This window comes from Nicotiana attenuata, unplaced genomic scaffold (assembly GCF_001879085.1).
Source record: "Nicotiana attenuata strain UT unplaced genomic scaffold, NIATTr2, whole genome shotgun sequence".
NCBI classification, from domain to species: Eukaryota; Viridiplantae; Streptophyta; class Magnoliopsida; order Solanales; family Solanaceae; genus Nicotiana; species Nicotiana attenuata.
The window spans coordinates 8,232-26,256 of NW_017673981.1; the positions used below are offsets into that span (position 1 = coordinate 8,232).

Sequence of the window (18,025 nt, forward strand, 5' to 3'; positions counted from 1 at the left end):
TACCCAGCCCAGCCCCCCCCCCCCTACGGTCCGGGCCGATTCCGGGTTTTACCGGTCTGGGCCGGTCCGGAACCGGGTCAACCCGGCCCGTTTAACACCCTTATAAAAAAGTAATTAATTAATAACTACATAATTGTGTGATTTATATTACCAAACAGTTTAAAAATAAGAAAATCGTGTTATTCTATACTTGTTTGAACTTTTTAAAATTGATAAAAAATTTGTCATACAAGAAAAGAGGGCATATCTTTGACGAACTAAAATAAAAAGTTTGGTCAATCATGACAAATAAATATATCTTATTTCTAAAGCTTTGTTTCTGGTGTGTTTCTAGAAGTTTTGACAAACTTATAAATAGAAGTAGTTGGGACTCTATATTTTCAAGTTCCTTCATATTTGGACAATAAGTTTCACGATTATCTCTTATTTAAAAAAAAAAAAATGAATTTGTTGCCAATCTTTTAAACGATTATAATATTTGTTGACTATCTTTCCAAACTTGGTTGTCTACCCTATTAATTTAGAGCAAAGTCGTCTGCCCTAATTCTATAGCAATTAAGTCTAGCGGCTCATTTAGTTATTTACACAAAAATTTGGTTATGTTTTTTTTTTTAGTTCTACTTGCAGCTTGTTTGGATTGTTGTTCCTCATTGTATCGTATTGTATTGTTATCCCAAAACAATGTTTATTTTGATTGTTTCATTAAAATTGGTTGTATTGTATTGTTAAATCCTTTGTTCCGGAACAATGAAAAGTCCCCTTTTTTGAAACAACCGATTTGATGTGGTGGGATTGTTTCCCATTTTTCTTTCCAATTATGTCATAACTTATTACTCCACAATTATATTTTTTCCTTTACCTTGTTTTTTTCTATTTTAACTCCAAATCTCCAACCTATAACCTACTTTATTTTTTTCCAGAACTTCTGCCGCCAACGTTAAAGGTGTTTTGCCGCCTCCTGTTTTATTTTCTCCTAATTTGCTTTTAACTCAATTCTAACTAGATGTGCTCCTTTGTTTTGCCTTCTTCTGTCTGGCTCATTTGTTCTGCTTTCTTAAGGTGTGTTGCCTTCTTGTGTTTTAAATTATTTTTAGCATAATTTTTGATAAATTTAATATTTAAATAATTGAGGGTATTTTAGTAAACTTATCAATTACAGTACAATACGATACAGTCAAACCAAACAGCAAAATATTATTTAACTGTAGCAAACAATACAATCTATCCAAATATTGTATTCATAAAATGATACGATACAATACAATACATTATAAAACGATGGGGAACAATAATCCAAACAGAGTGTTAATGTTGTAAATAAAAGCAATAGTATAACCTTTCATGTAGGGTTATTTAATTGGAATAAAAATAAAGATAAAATATTATCCGGACTCGATGTTTACACTCTAATCCAGTGAATATGACACGTATTTTCGGATATACTTTTATTAGTAAGTCATACTAATATACACCTCCTTAATTTATGATCCAATCATAATAAATTAATACTCCATTTGTTCCACTTTACGTGAACCTATTTCCTTTTTGATCCGTTTAGAAAAGAATGATCACTTTTTAAATTTGGTAGCAATTTAAATTAAACTTAAAATTCTACCCTTAATGAAAATGAGTGGATACTCGATTCAAATTAAATTACACATGTGTTCTCATAAATTATCTAAATGAGTTTAATTTTTCAGCAATTGCTTATATCATCATATAAAGATGACCCACATAAACAAATAACTGTCTATATATAACAATAAGTTAGCAATTAGCACCTTTAAAGATTCAGTAAATAACTTACTTTATATTATTTATACTAATTTAAATAAAAAAGCAATTCTCATTATTGAAACTTTGAAATCAAAAGCATTTTCACCCTGAACATTTTGTCTGTATAGCAGACATTGTTCTGGCTATAAAGTGCTACAAATAAAAAATAAGGAAGAAAAAGTGAAAAAGACAAGAAATATTTATGGTAAAAAATGTATTTACCAAAAAATTAAAGAAAAAATACATAAACATAAAATAAACATTATCTAGAAATAATTGATTTTATTTAAATACTGAATATTCTCTTGAACGTTAAGGTTTTGTTTGTCGCATTCTTTGGGAGGTACAAAAGCAGAAAGGGTTAAAAAATCAGAAAAAAAGTACAAAAGTGAAAGAGTTGTTCTGTCTCATTATTCTGTTTGATAAATTGATAGATCTAAAGATTCAAATAAACACAATAAATAAAGGAATATATTACTCCTTTTTCAAATTAATAGCTTTATTATCTTTTTCTCTTCTTTGCATAAATTAATTTAAATTGGACTAGAATCAAACACAAAATAAACATTTTTTTAATGTCTAGAATAATATTTAAAAGTTCTAAAAATATTTTTTATCTAGAAGTTGAATAACACATCGCGATTATCTAAGAATAAATTTGACTAATCGTTTGGCTGAAATTGAAAAAACATGACTACGCGTTTGCTAGTGATCATCACATTTATCATGTTAAGTTGGAATTCCAGTTAAAAAAAAATATTTTCTAGCAAACGATTAAAGTTTTACACAGTAACTTATTGACTAATTACATTCAGTTATGCTCGAATTCAATTACAAGGTGACTTTCCAAACAACTGAATGAGTAGCAGCTCTCATACTCTTAGTTTTTGTCTATTATAACAATTTAAGTTTTAAATTCTTAAATATGAAAAAAAAAAATTCTAGCAAACGATTAAAGTTTTACACAGTAACTTATTAACTAATTTATTAACTAATTATATTCAATTACGCCCAAATTCAGTTACAAGGTTAATGAGTCCCAATTCTCAGTGTCTTTTATAACAATTTAAGTTTCAAATTCTTAAATATGAAAAAGAATTTATTTACACTTATTTTTTTCAAATAATTAAAAAACAAAATAGAGAAAATATTCTAAAAATATAGAGAAATGGGTAAGAGAGAGGAGATGGGGGTTCCAAGAGAGAAAAGTCTCTGTAAAAAAGAGCTTTGACTCTCTCTTCTCCAATGGAGGATTTAGTTTTCACACCTTCTTGAATTAAAACCTTTTACCCCATTTTCACATTCATATTCTCATATCACAACTACCTCTTTTTTCTCATTTTCTATTTCACTCTTCATTTCTATTTTACCCCTTTTATCTATTACAAACCCAAAATCCAGATAGAACTAACCAAAAAAAAAAAAACTTTTTTTCTGCAGGTTGGTTCTTTTTTCTTTTTAATGTGCTACATTTTATTGTTATTTCATATTTTGTCATTTCTGAGGTTTTTCCTGTATATGGATATCTTTTTCTCTTCTTGTTTGTAAAAAGTAATTAGATTTATCAGAATCTTGAATAATGTGTCCAAATTATAAAAGATCTCTTTAAAAATCCAATCTTTTTATCTGTTTTCTTCAACTCTTTATATAAAAGTTAGAATCTGCATTAATCTTTGAATAACTTGATCTTAAAGCTCAGATTTTGATGTTTATATTCATTTTTTTATAGGCAAAGAAGTAAGAATATAATATTTGGTTCATATTTAGCTCAAGATTATATTTTTTGGGTTTTAAGAATATAACATTTGGTTCATATTTAGCTCAAGATTGAACTTTTTTGGGTTTTAAGGGTATGGCATGATTGAATCTTTTTGGGTTTTAAGAATATAACATTTTGTTCATATTTAGCTCAAGGTTGAATGGTTTTGGGTTTTAAGAATATAACATTTGGTTCATATTTAGCTAAAGATTGAATCTTTTTGGGTTTTAAGATTCATATTTAGCTTAAGATTGATATTTTTTTGGGTTTTAAGAATATAATATTTTTTTCATATTTAGCTCAAGGTTGAATGTTTTTGGGTTTTAAGAACATAACATTTAGTTCATATTTAGCTCAAGAATGAGTTTTAAGAATATAACATTTAGTTCATATTTAGCTCAAGGTTGATTTTTTTTGGGTTTTAAGAATATAACATTTGATTCATATTTAGCTCAAGATTGAATTTTTTGTGTTTTGTTGATATTTTTTTCAGGATTTGATATTTTGAAATTGTTATGGGAAATTGCTGTGTGACACCTGGTAAATCTTCTGAGAAAAAGAAGAACAAGAAGAAGAACAAACCAAACCCTTTTGCTATTGATTATGGGGCAACTCAATCATCAGCTGAAGGTGACGGAAACAAGCTTGTTGTGTTAAAAGATCCAACAGGGCATAATATTAATGAAAAATATGATCTTGGTCGCGAGCTCGGTAGAGGAGAATTTGGGGTTACATATTTATGTACTGATATTGACACAGGGGAGAAATATGCTTGTAAATCGATATCGAAGAAGAAACTTAGGACAGCTGTAGATATTGATGATGTTAGGAGAGAGGTTGAGATCATGAAGCATTTGCCTAAGCATCCTAATATTGTTACCTTAAGGGATACTTATGAGGATGATAGTGCAGTGCACATTGTGATGGAACTTTGTGAGGGTGGTGAGTTGTTCGATCGGATTGTTGCTAGAGGACACTATACAGAGAGAGCAGCAGCTGGTATTATGAGGACTATAGTCGAAGTTGTCCAGGTATAGTTTTACAAATTGTTGCAATCTTGTTCATATATTTCATGCACTGTGTGTTGTTAACTCAGGATTATTTTAGTGAAGTCGGAGTTCGATAATTTCAACTGAAGATATCAAACTAGACAAGAAAGGAATGTTGTGATTGAAGTTTCTTGTTTGTGAGCAGATTGAAAGTTCTAGCTGAATATTATGTTTGAAGCTTAGATTTATGACTTTGTTGTGAATTAGCACTTACCATTTAATTGGATTCATTTCACATGTTGACCATGTAGCAGTTATTTTACTACATTCTATATTTAAAGTGGAGATCTTTTGTTATGAAATTGTTGCTAACAGAGTTCAATTAAAACTGTAGTTTATATACTGAAGCAATTATGGTCTAATATATAATAATGTGAGAGCTCAACTTACATAATGACAGAATAGAACGAACTGACTTAATTTCTTGATAAGGATTCCAAATGTGACACTTTTCAATAGAGAAAAGACTCATTTTATGGAATGTGTTTAAAAAGTTCATGCTTCTACATTTGGTTGTTTGAACTGTTATCATAAAGGGATGGTAACCGAAGCTAACATGAATGCTGATTATCCCAACTTTATAAAGTTTAAACTATGTGGTCGCACATAGATCTATTGTCAAGTTTTACTCTCTCGTTGCGTTATGTTTCCTCAAGCAATGTCTGCTCCTCCATCATGTTCTACTTATGGAAAGTTTCAATGGCATTGCAGATGTGTCACAGGCACGGAGTAATGCATCGCGATCTCAAACCCGAGAACTTTCTCTTTGGTAACAAAAAAGAAACAGCTCCACTGAAGGCTATTGACTTTGGGTTGTCGGTGTTTTTTAAACCTGGTAATGCACTCAGTAATGTTGCAGTGTGTTTGAACCTTTTTTATGCAAAAAAAGGTTAATATTTGGAATAATCTTTATTTCTTTAACAGGGGAACACTTTAATGAGATAGTGGGAAGTCCTTATTACATGGCTCCAGAGGTCCTAAAACGCAATTATGGCCCGGAGGTTGATGTGTGGAGTGCTGGAGTTATTCTTTATATACTTCTTTGTGGTGTTCCACCTTTCTGGGCAGGTCAGTTTCTTTTATTTGCCTTGTTTTTGTAACATGTTACAAACCTTGGTGCATATGTTTTGGGGTAGGCAACTTCTTAGAAGTTGGCGACTATTTAATTAGAGAGTGTCGAAAAGGAAGAGTGACTGCAATAGTGAATCCCACCTCTACCTGAACCAGTGAAATCAAATTTCTTTTTGCCTATGATAGTCAGTACTTTGTGCTTCTAGCTATGAATTTGGTTATCATTTTCTCAAAATTGCCTAAATTCTTCCAAATATTTGTAGAGACTGAACAAGGAGTCGCCCAAGCAATTATTCGCTCTGTAGTTGATTTCAAGAGAGATCCATGGCCTAAGGTTTCTGATAATGCTAAGGATCTTGTAAAGAAGATGCTTGATCCAGATCCAACTCGACGGCTCACAGCTCAGCAAGTTCTTGGTAATTTTTGTTAGTCATTGTGATGCTATACTTTCATTCGCTTATTGTCTATTCTCCCTATTTCATAGTTTAATTTACTGACTTTTTCTTTGGGCTTTGGCTCATATACTTGAATGCAGAGCATACTTGGTTACAAAATATAAAGAAAGCACCAAACGTCTCATTGGGTGAGACTGTCAAAGCAAGGCTCAAACAATTTTCAGTTATGAACAAGCTCAAGAAAAGAGCTTTAACGGTAAATATACACTTTTCCCTGCAGTTATATACATATTCTTAGCATTCTGCACTATCTCAAAAGGATATCTTCATATATGCTTAATGTTTGAAGCCCAAAATGATCAAAGATTCTCTGCTTTCTCACAAAAGTTTCTCAATCTTATGCTTTCTTTCATTGCATGCACAGGTTATCGCGGAGTTTTTGTCAGCAGAGGAAGTGGCTGGAATGAAGGAAGCATTTGACCAGATGGATACAGGAAAGAAAGGCAAGATTAACCTTGGNGATTTCGATCCCCCGATTCGATACCATGAAGCCGAGGAATTTGCCCGAGCCGACCCCGAACGCACTTCGTCTGGGTTGAGCTTCATGTTGTACTTTCTTAGTATGACGATGGTCTCTTGCAAATGTTTCAAATGGTCCTCTGACCCGCAGGGACTTAACTAACATTCCATCAATATAAACTTCCATTGATTTTCCATTTGTCTTCGAACATTCGATTTACTAGGTGTTGATAAGTTGCACCAGCATTTTTAGTTCAAATGGCATTACGTTATAACAATAGGTGCCATTATTTCTACGTGATGACTTTCAATGTGAATCTGTCTATAGCCATAAGAGAAGCCTCGCACTTTTCCTTGCGTACCTAATTGGGTTCTTATTGTTTCTCAGAAATTCCTTACTCTGGGATTCTTTTGCTCTTTGATAGAGTGATTATTATAATTGTTCCCTCTTTTATCTTCTCTTTGCTTTTACAGGCTGATGTTGATAGAGATGGATGTTTAAATTACGCGGAGTTTGTCGCTGTATCGGTTCATCTAAGAAAAATGGCAAATGATGAGCACCTGCACAAAGCGTTTTCATTTTTTGACAGAAACCAAAGTGGTTACATAGAAATCGAGGAGCTGCGCAGTGCCTTGAGTGATGAGGATGATGGCAACAGTGAGGAAGTCATCAATGCTATTATGCATGATGTTGACACCGACAAGGTAAGTATTTGTGTTGATTCATATGCATCTACCGAATTTAGTACTTAGTTCATATATTTAAGTTTTAAGTAATGTAGTTTAAGCTGATGTTTCATCTTAGTGAGGCCTGATCTTGAACTCTCGACCCTTAGTGTTTTTTTTTTTTTTTTTTTTTTTGATGACCGAGAAATCCGTCTGGGCCAGATCCTTTGGACCAACCGCAGCCTTCGAAACTCAGTGGATAATGGGCCCGCCTCTCGACCCTTAGTTCTTATTCAGAGTTGGTGCTTCTTTGCTTTTATCAGTCGTAAAACCCAAAAGTACTCTACCTAATTGTGCCTTAATTATATGTCTATGCCAGTAAAGACTAAGACTACCGCATATGCTCCTACTGTGACTTTATAACTGCTTTCTCTACTACATATGTATTGACCATGACCAGATTTATCGAAAGAAGAAGATAAGAATTGACCATGACCCTTTAAGAGTTGTGATATTTTGCATTCCCTGCTGCTCAATCAGGATCTTATATGCCTTGCGATTTCACAGATCCCTAGAACTCTAGCCATTTGAATTGGGTGATGTTTGCGATTTTCTTTATTTTTTAAACGAGTTATTCATGAATAACCCCCTCGACTTGTCCTCAGTTCCAAGAAACCTATTACCCAACATACTGTCAAAATTGTATCTTCCATCACGCTGAGAGGTATATAACCAAATGAAAACATGGGGGTGTAGCACACGCTGCTACGTGTTAAAAAGTCACTTGATTTCCATCTTCTCTGACATATTTAAGGTTGTCCAGCCACCGAAAATGAAGAGAGCTTCTTATTGGAAAAAATGGTGTTTACCTTTTATTTAGCTTTCTGACAACTCTTGAGTCTTGTCAGTACAAAAAATCATCTGTTGCTATCAAACAACTCAAATAAGTAGAAACTACCATACACCAAACAAAAACGAAGACAAAATCAAACTCATTCTCTTTAGATTCCTTCTTCCTTTTCTTTGAGAAGAGTGATAGCTAAGGGAAGAAGAAAAGAAAGAGAAACAAAAAGAGTTGATTTTAGTTTTTTCGATTGCCTGGGAAGAAGAAAAGGAGAGAAGAGAAAGACAAAGAAAAAAAAAAGTAAAATAACAAAAAGGAAAAGATACTTGATTAAAGAAATGCTACAACACATTATTTTCCCTTTTTTCCCGTTCACGCGCATTATGAGGGGAATACACTCTCTACGTCACGTGGCGTCTTAGGGTTGTGGTAGATACATTTTGGACAAGAACCAAAGAGGTAACTGGTCTCCCACAAAGTTTAAGTGTGTTGTTGGAATGTCGGAACAAGTTGAGGTTTTATTTATTTATTTATTTATTTATTTGTATCTCATCCCTTTTTAAGATTGTAGCTTCTTTTCCATTCATTGTTCTTCTGTTCGACTTTATCCTTTATTTCTACTAAATGGCATTGAAGTATGTGGCGAATACCATGCTTTTAGCTTGTTTACCAAAAGTTGGAAATTCATCACTTCCATTTTGTCACGTTACAGGACGGTCGCATTAGTTATGAAGAATTTGCTGCAATGATGAAGGCTGGAACGGATTGGAGAAAAGCATCGAGACAGTATTCTCGTGAACGTTTCAACAGTCTGAGCTTAAAATTGATGAGGGACGGCTCATTACAACTTGGAAACGAGGCTAAATGAACAAATGCGGAAGAAAAGAAATGTTAAAAGAGGAAAAAAAGGAAATCATTTTATGGATATTTCCCTTTTTCTTTATTGAGTATGAAATTCTTCTTTACCTCTCGCTCGCTTTGTACTCGAAAATTTTGCCCTCCCGTCTGAGCTCCATCGTTGGCATATCAGTATATTGAGGTGAGGTCTGCAACTTGTTACCCCTTATATCAGTATATTGAGGTGAGGTCTGCAACTTGTTACCCCTTAGGCAATCTTGAGTTTTCTTATTCTGCAACTTGTTACCCCCTAGTAAAGCAGAAAGCATTTATCAAAGAATCTTTGAGTGTTTTTTTTTTTTTTTTGTAAATACATGGATTTGTTAAAAGCTCATTGTCATATTCTCAAAAGCAAAATTAACAAAAGGAAGGCTCATTGTCATTGAATATATCATTGCAACTCTCCTAATGTTGAAAAACTAGATGTTAGCAGTGCAGCATTCGATTTGCCTTTAGTTCTTTCTTTTATTCTTACTGGATATTGTGGTTAAATATTGCCTTTATGTTAGCACTCATTTTTTTTCTTTTGAGAAATGATAATTTTTGGGCTAGCTTGTTTGCAATTCTGTAACTATTTAATCACATACATGCGATGCGATCTTCTACTTTTCTGGCTGCTGTTACTGCTTCTCTTTCCCTAGTTCTGACAATATTGCTGTGATTATGCTTTCCTTGAGCCGAGGGTCTATCGGAAACAGTCTCTCTCTATCTTCATAGGGTAGTGGTAAGATTTATATATATACTACCCTCCCTAAATACACCGAATATGTTGTTTGTACATGTGATCTTCCACCAACACAAGTACTAGATAATCTGGCTCACCACAACTTAGATTAAAAAGGACAGCCCAGTGCACTAAGCTCCCGCTATGCGCGGGGTCCGGGGAATGACCGAACCACAAGGGTCTATTGTATGCAGCCTTGTCCTGGTCATATGGCAGCAACTTTACCAGTTACGTCAAGGTTCCGCTTCATTTCACCACAACTTAGATTGATGGAGATAAATCATCTAACATTTTGTCTCTATATACCTAGGCAACTAGTACACTAACTACTGCATCTAGTAAGATATTCTACTGTATTAGTGGTTGATATTTATTCAAGACTTGAATGAATGTAACACCAAACTGAAGTTTTGTTGGTAAATTTGTATTCCAATGATAAGGACCACTATCTCATTTATTCATTTGTCTGAGGGTCTATAGAAAACAATCTCTATATTGTACCTTTCTAAGATAGGGGTGAGGTTTGCGTATATACTACATCCTTCCTAGACTCCACTTGTGAAATTATACTGGATTTGTTATTGTCAAAATTACTAATCATATGTTTAAAATTGTTTGGATAAATTTTTAAGGTAGATTCGCATTTCATTAATATACTATAAATTGTTAACCTCCATGGTAATACCTATAAAATTTAATAAAGGTACAAGCCTTGCCCAACTCTACATATTCAGTTCTCCTAAGGCCTAAGCAGCCAAAAAACACCTAATAAATAAAAAAGTTGATGCCAAAAAGATGAAAGAAATCAATGTGAAATTAATAATGTCAGGTCGAATCAAGATATGTATGAGACAGATACAAGATAGGGCGAAGTGCAACAATAGCCACTTTTAAGCTCGCTATTTAAAATATATTCACAGTTTACAATGTATTTAAAGATTAACCAATTCACCCAAACTTCAGGACTGAGTATCCTGAAATTGGAAATTCAGGACCTAGTGTTTTGAATTTTGAGCTGCTAATTTGAAATTCAGGACTAAGTGTCTTGAATTTCTGAACCAATAATTTAAAATTCAGGATATAAGATTCGAACTTCATGACACAATTTTAGAACTTTAGGATACGATGTCCTGAATTTCTGAACTGCTAATTTAATATTCAGGACATAAGATTCGAACTTCAGGACACAATTTTCGAACTTTAGGACACGATGTCCTAAAGTTTAAATTTTGAGGTTTAAATTCTAGGACGCCGTGTCCTGAAATTTGAGCAAAATTGACTAATCTTTAAATACATTGTAAACTGTGTATATTAAACAGCATGCTTAATAGTGGTTAACCGATGTCATTTCTACTACAAGATACTCTAATTTTTGTTCTCTTAGTTGTTTCATGGAATCTTACAGAAATGTCCCAAAAAAGTAACAACTTACCAACCTCTAGCCATTAATCATAGACTTACCAAAACTATGCAAGTATATATAAAAATTGAAAACCCAAAGAAATAAGGTTTTTTTCTCTAAGAATCACACACAAGGATCTCCTTCCATATTTTCATGCGTGATTAGCAATATTAGATACAAGACGGAAAGGAATTTTCATGGATGAGGTAGCAAATAAAGTGATGAAATATAAATATAAATATATATATATATATATATATATATATATATATATACACAAGATTCTTAAATCTAAGCAAAAAGGACCTTTTTTCAATGGGTATGGTTGAGATTCATTGAAAACATATAGAAGTCAATATATAATTTGAGGAAGATTGGAGTTGATTTGGATTGATTTGGTATCAAAATTCGTAATTAAAAAATCGAGTTCAAAAAATTCTTCTGCGACTCATGTATCACACATGTATCTCACACGCAGGTATACATGGATATATATATATATATATGTAATACACATTTGATACAAATATGATACATATATGATAGACAGTGTAATACACCTATTATTTTTTCCATGTTCACCTTCTACTTCGAATTTTCAGTTCAAACCGCCTAAAAACTCCACCAAATCATCCCAAAACTTAGATTCAAACTCCTTAATATGTGTTTTTTGCTACAAATAGCTAAATGGCTAATATTGGTAATATTTTATGAACTGACTAATTTTTGTAATAAACTACTTATAAATGAACATTGCTTGTAGTTTCCCTTGATTCTTTTCTTATACCTACCACTCCAACAATATTAAAATGAAGTCGAAAATATATATTAATCCAAAGTATGGATTACGAGAGATAACATTATCTTTGTGAAGATTTCAAGTATGGAAAACTACTAAACTCATGGAACAAATATAAACCATGTATTTTTATTAACGTAAATAGGAGAGTAAATTTTAGATATTCTTTCTCTCTAGTAAATTTTACAAAAGTCCCCTGATTATTTCTCTTTGATTTCCGTAAGACGAGGATTGAAGATTCGAATTTCTCCGACAAATTATCAAAATAAACCCTGACTAAAGAATTTTCTATCCTAAGTTAAAACTTTGAATTATTCTTTTTTTCTTTTTAAAGAAGTTTGGATAAATGAGAAAAAAAGAATTCTTGATTTTAGCATTTGGATTTCTAGTTCTTATTTTTGCATATTGGATCGTTCAATTATTTTGCTATTACAATCAAAAAATAAAAAAATAAAAAAATACACCAGCTTGCGTAATCACCAACTACCTAACCACCACTCTGATCTCCACCAGTGACGGAAGTAGAATTTTCGCTAAAGGGGTTCAAAAAAAAAGAATTTAAAAGAGACTATGTCGCCAGTGAGAATTGAACCAGCAACCTTAGAAAGGTTTTAAATCCCCTTAATTACTGAGCCAAGGGAATTCAAAATATAATATATCGAGGCACAAAATAGATTTCGCCTTATATATACGATGTAATTATCCGGTGAAGGTGGTTCGGGTAAACCCCTTCCGCTCCCCTAAATCCACCGCTGATCCCCACACTGCACCTCATATTTAGAATACATACAGGAAAACAAATATTAAAAGGAAATAGATAACATAATAAATCATACAAGAGTTGTAGATTGATGCATACTTGAAATGACAACAAAAAACTTCCTAATGTTGATTTGGCACAACTGTTTAACCAACGTCAAAAATGCAAACCTAGTGAAAAGATACACCCAACAAAAAAAAGGAGCAGAGCCTTGATATATTATTAATAAATAATCAATCAATTCTTTTGACTAAATGCCTAAACAACAGCTGACTTTGGTCACAATTTCCAGCATAATATGTGATGCCATACTCACCCTAAAGTCACAATTTCCAGCATAATATGTGATGCCATACTCACCCTTAAGGTATTATTATACACTCGTAAAAGGCCTACAAAACTGGCTTTGATTTTTGGCAGATACCTACCAGTAATCTTTTATCGATGTTAGAGATTCTCTAATGTGGTTTCGGCTTATAGCCATCAACAGCAAAGTTTCTCGTGGCTGCAGGAAGAGCTAACCGAAGTCCATCAAGTTCAGGTTTTGCAATTACTTGACAACCTAGACGAGACCTGCAGAAAACGAATGCATAACATATGAGAAGCTTGAGAATACTACAGTAACTGATAAGTAATACGAATAGAAGGGACCTACGTCTCAGTGAGGCCAAAAGCAAGATCCAACATGTCATTCTCTTCGTCTGTTGGATCTTCTAGCTTGTTGTAGTAGTCCACATCCTGTCCAAAGTCGCCGAAGTTCAGATAACAAATGTAGCTCAGTTACAAGATCACAACATTCAAATGGATTCTTGACCCAGGAAAGCCCCAGCTGAGGTGAACGAGGGGTTTACGGCATTGGCCTAATAATATGATTACATACCATAACAATCACATGACATGTGGAACAGGCAAGTGACCCTTCACATGCTCCTGCATCAAAGCAAATGTTGTTTGGTTAAATTTAACAGACAATAAGGCATGGAATTTTATTTTATTGTTCCGCTTTTTTGAACAGGTAAATAAGGCATGCAGAGGTTGATATGCTAAGAAATGTAAAATTCCACCACAAAAACCCAAAATTGTTTTGGTATACAATTTGTCCCAGTGCCCTAAATAAATGTAGGAGACATGTCATCCAGTAATTTTACCCAGACCTGTGCAACTGAGGCTCATATTAATTGTCTAAGGGTAAAATTGAAATTGAAAGATTTAGGCCATATTTTGGAAAGAATGTTAGTAATGTGTCTAATATTATGCCCAACTACCATTATTGGCTCCATGCTTCTTCCCATTCTAGTGTCAACTAGCTCTGCCACATTGCCTCTCTACAGCCTACAGGATGTCTCAGACACGCATTACCAACTTTTACGCACCTTCCCACGCTTACGCCATCACCTTCTCCACTTCACCAGTAGCTTCAATATTAAATGAGAAAACTTGCAGTTCCCCCACTATTCCTTGGAATTGCTTTGAGCTAAGGTACACTTTCATTAACTTGGAGAAACTTAGGGACTTGCCTCACATTTTGTCCAAGACTCAAAAGGTGAACTTAGATTATTGTTTCATTTAATTAATCTATTTTATCAGATAAGAATGATCACAACGTGGCAAACTTAGATCACAATATCAACCCAATAAAGGCATAATAAGTAACTGAAAACTGTGACCAGATTTAAAGGTTTCATATCACCCCGAAATCTAAACTAATCTGGTCGAGGATGCATATATTGATTCAACACATAAGAATTACGATGCCTCAACAAGGCTAACCTTCAAGCTCGATGTCATTCTCATGTGCAGCTTCTAGCATAGACATTCCAACAGGGACTTTGATATGCTTCTCTTCGCCATCCTTGTCAACGAAGGTCACTGAGATTCTGCAGGGGTAAACAGAGAACATTAACAAATTCGAGGTGAAGAAAAGCTAAGAGGTCCAAGATAACTTCGATAACACTCCGTCAATTTATATGCCAAAGAAGACTGTTCTGTTTCATAGCAGACTGAAGTTTCCCTTTAGATATTCATCAATCTAGTTTTCTCTTTCACGTAAGGGCAATAGTGACAAGAAGCATATCTTCATATCCAGTTTAAAAAAAGCTATGTTTCCTGGTTTAAAGAGAAAAGCAAGTGCTATAGCCGAAAAGAGAATAATGTTAACAATTCCTGGAAGAACTTACGTTTGCTTTTCCTCATTCCCAGCAGCAGTACAATATTGTTCATGCCTCTGAAACACAGAACAAAATTCAGGTCATCCACAAGAGATGAAGAGCTGAAATTACAAAGAAAGCCACTGTTTCCTACAAAGAGAAAAGTGGAAAAGAAATAGAACCCAGAGGGGTGCTAAAGAGTCTCGTAATTAACAATTTCAGGAAAATTTACTCTGTGTTACATCTATCTACAAAGCTACTGACCAGGACCCGCAAAAAATGATATCTCGACAAAGGATCATGTGATGCCTCTGACGTACAAGCTGACATTGCTGCAATACACCAACAAGAGAGAGAGAGAGAGAGAGTAATTTAGAACATGAAATTTAACAAAACACATGAAAAATTAATATACGTGCAACTTGGGTTCCATAACATCTATATGCATCATGCATGAGGAAACAAACATCAAGTTTATTGCAGTAGCCTCCTAAATATTCGAAGTAAGTTTTTGATAAGTCAAAAAGATTTTATTCAGGAAAACAGCACCAAATAGGAGTTGGTTATAGACAAAAGACTGGTGAAGATAATTACAATAACATACCCAGTATTATCTCACATCGTGGGATCTGGGGAGGGTAGTGTGTACGCAACCTTAACCCTACCTTGCGAAGGTAGAGAGGTTGTTTCCAATAGACCCTTGGCTCAGAAGATAATTGTCCCTTTAAAATATGCAGGGAGCTGAAGAAATCCATCATAACATCTGTATTATTTACATTTTTTAAATTACCCATAAAGTTAACAACTGTAAACTATTGTATACACCATAAACGACTTTCCCTAGCCAAGAAGTATGTCTTCCTTTTAATTTTTGGATCTCCTGTTCACACAATTGGAGAACGATTTACTCTTCATATTGCTATATCATCCAGTGTCCGCTTAGAGAGAATAGTATTTCACATTCAACTTGCAAATCTATTTTCCAAGTAATTATGGTAACTCCCTCACAGAGAATTACATTAAGAATTGTTTACACTTCTTCAAAGTGATCGCTCAAAGTATTCATGGTAACTCCATTATATAGAATTACACCAAACTATTGTTCATGCACTAGCTGATATACCCAGTTATGTTCTATAGAGGTCAATGGGATTTTGTTAAGGAAAAGACTAGATCCATTTCCTACCAAAATTGCTCTTTCTGAAGCAAGCACTGATGAGCTTTCTGGTGAAAGACCTAACTAGGCTCCTCACAATATTAAATTTAAAACACAAAACTTGAACAAACTTATACACAATGTTCCAAGATAGATACAAAGTTTTACTAGCCAAAAACCAGAGTCTGAACATTGCAAATATCCCATTAGGTTTCAACTCAAGAGAATTCTCCCCTAGACACTAGTATCAAAAAATTTCACTCCTAAATTTTTCCGACTTAATTTGTATTTTATCGTGAACAAGAATTAAATACTGTCCCAAAGAAAGGAAAGGAAAAGATAGAGTACTAACTATTTTGATATATTGGCATGGAAGAAGTGGAATAAGAAGGATAATGTTTTGCATGAATTTTAAAGAGGAAAGAAGAGGGTAAAGCAAATAGCAAAAGCTTAACCTTCTTTAAACAAAACTTTAAAATGAAACTTAAACATACTGGCAGAACAAACATTTGGCACAACAAACAAACAAAAAAATGAGCACTATGAGTATTAGCGTCAATTAATGCCATTTCCTTTCTTTTCTCTCCTTGCCAATGAAACATGAAAGAGATATATATCATGCTTCCCAAACACTCCATTTCCCACGACACCTATCCCGACGTGGTATAAGATAGGTACAAACACTTCGTATGGATAAAACTTGCTTGTTTAATTGAACATGGTAAACCAGATACATATGCAAACATGATTCTATGGACATAATTTTCTAAAAACAAAGCAGCATCATAAAGTTTCATTTAAGAGGCTCCATCTCCGCTGAATTTGGGCAGTGAGAAAAGTTAAGCTTTCCTTCCTTTCTCTCATCATTTCCTCTCTCCCAAAACTCCAGAAAAAAAAAAGCACAATCCCTCCTAACCCTCTCCATTCCTTTCTCACCTATTTCCTCAAACATCTTCACGCAATCTCTGTTTCCTCAATTGCATCAAAGCAAGGGAAGTGTCACCACTAATTGGGTTTCTTTTCTTTCTTTCTTTTTGGTAAAATATAGGAGTACAGTTACAACTTCTAAATTTACAATCTTTACACACCACTAGTAGGCACCTATTTTTGCTGACCGTGGAGTCCGTACCAGCTTGTTGGTACCTCGACTACTCCACTGGGTAGCTGCTGCCTCCCACCAACCGGCACAGATACCCGGTAACTCTACCCAACAATATTTAGGCAGATAAGAAGAAATGACATAGTATTTTCCGCCTCCGCAAGAATTTGATCCTGAGCCTCATGGTTCTCCCGTACCAAACACCTTCTAACCCAAACTAGTTGCAAAAAATACAACATAAGTAGAGCATAAATCAACACCATTAGGCCAACTTTCACTGGCCCCTAAATTGGTTTCACAGACAAGTTCTCAACCACTCTCTTGCTTTGGTTCATAGAATCCAATAGAAGGATAGAAGTAAAACCGAGATACAAAAAGGCAATACCTTTATCAAAATGCACACAACCCCATATATAATGAGCCTATAATATGACATACACCATTTAAAGAACTCGATGGAAACAAAACCCCAGCAAAACCCAGATACAAAAAGGCAATAACTTTATCACTAAAATTTGAACAATCCAAAATAGAAACAAGCCTATAATATGACATATACCATTTAAGGAATTCGATGGGAACATAACCCCAGCTCGGTTCCTCGTTGACGTGTTGTATCTCCTGCATCCCACTTTCAAGAATGATCCAAACGCCTACATTAAACAGAAAACTCTTCAGAGATCACCCAATTAATGTATGTATATATAATTATCTACATAAAGAACGAAATTTTAAACCAAAAAAATAACACCATGTGAAGAACATAGTTAGAGAGAGAGAGAGAGAGAGAGAGAGAGAGAGTTACAGAAGGTGAACCACGAAGAAGAAGGGAGGAGAGAGAGCATCGACCGAGGCGACGGGCGGTTCGGAGAACATGGAAGCCGACCATTTTCTGGAGGTTCACAGTTGCCGGAGGGAAATGGAAAATGGGTCGGGTCTGGATTCAAGTTTTCAGATTCAAT

The 18,025-nt window shown here is 34.1% G+C and overlaps 2 protein-coding genes across 3 annotated transcripts in view; one reads left to right on the forward strand and one right to left on the reverse strand.

Moving 5' to 3' along the window:
* Positions 1-2,942: 2,942 nt before the first annotated feature.
* Positions 2,943-9,438, forward strand: LOC109217759 (calcium-dependent protein kinase 8-like). Its single transcript, XM_019382028.1, has 9 exons — positions 2,943-3,216; positions 4,029-4,566; positions 5,296-5,419; positions 5,509-5,652; positions 5,919-6,071; positions 6,191-6,306; positions 6,475-6,616; positions 7,027-7,274; positions 8,792-9,438. The coding sequence occupies exons 2-9, from the start codon at positions 4,051-4,053 to the stop codon at positions 8,945-8,947; spliced, it is 1,599 nt and encodes a 532-aa protein (XP_019237573.1). The 5' UTR covers positions 2,943-3,216; positions 4,029-4,050; the 3' UTR covers positions 8,948-9,438.
* A 3,289-nt stretch (positions 9,439-12,727) lies between these two features.
* Positions 12,728-18,025, reverse strand: part of LOC109217758 (adrenodoxin-like protein 2, mitochondrial) — a 9,743-nt gene continuing 4,445 nt past the window's right edge. The window contains exons 1-8 of one of the 2 annotated variants that reach the window (XM_019382025.1): positions 17,869-18,019; positions 17,623-17,716; positions 15,073-15,140; positions 14,839-14,885; positions 14,432-14,538; positions 13,542-13,591; positions 13,317-13,399; positions 12,758-13,234 (exon numbers count right to left, since the gene is read on the reverse strand). In XM_019382025.1, the coding sequence (XP_019237570.1) occupies positions 13,120-13,234; positions 13,317-13,399; positions 13,542-13,591; positions 14,432-14,538; positions 14,839-14,885; positions 15,073-15,140; positions 17,623-17,716; positions 17,869-17,952 (648 nt within the window). In that variant the 5' untranslated portion in view covers positions 17,953-18,019 and the 3' untranslated portion in view covers positions 12,758-13,119. Of the gene's footprint in view, positions 13,235-13,316; positions 13,400-13,541; positions 13,592-14,431; positions 14,539-14,838; positions 14,886-15,072; positions 15,141-17,622; positions 17,717-17,868; positions 18,020-18,025 lie in introns of those variants that run through there. The other variant, XM_019382026.1, reaches the window with a different exon arrangement.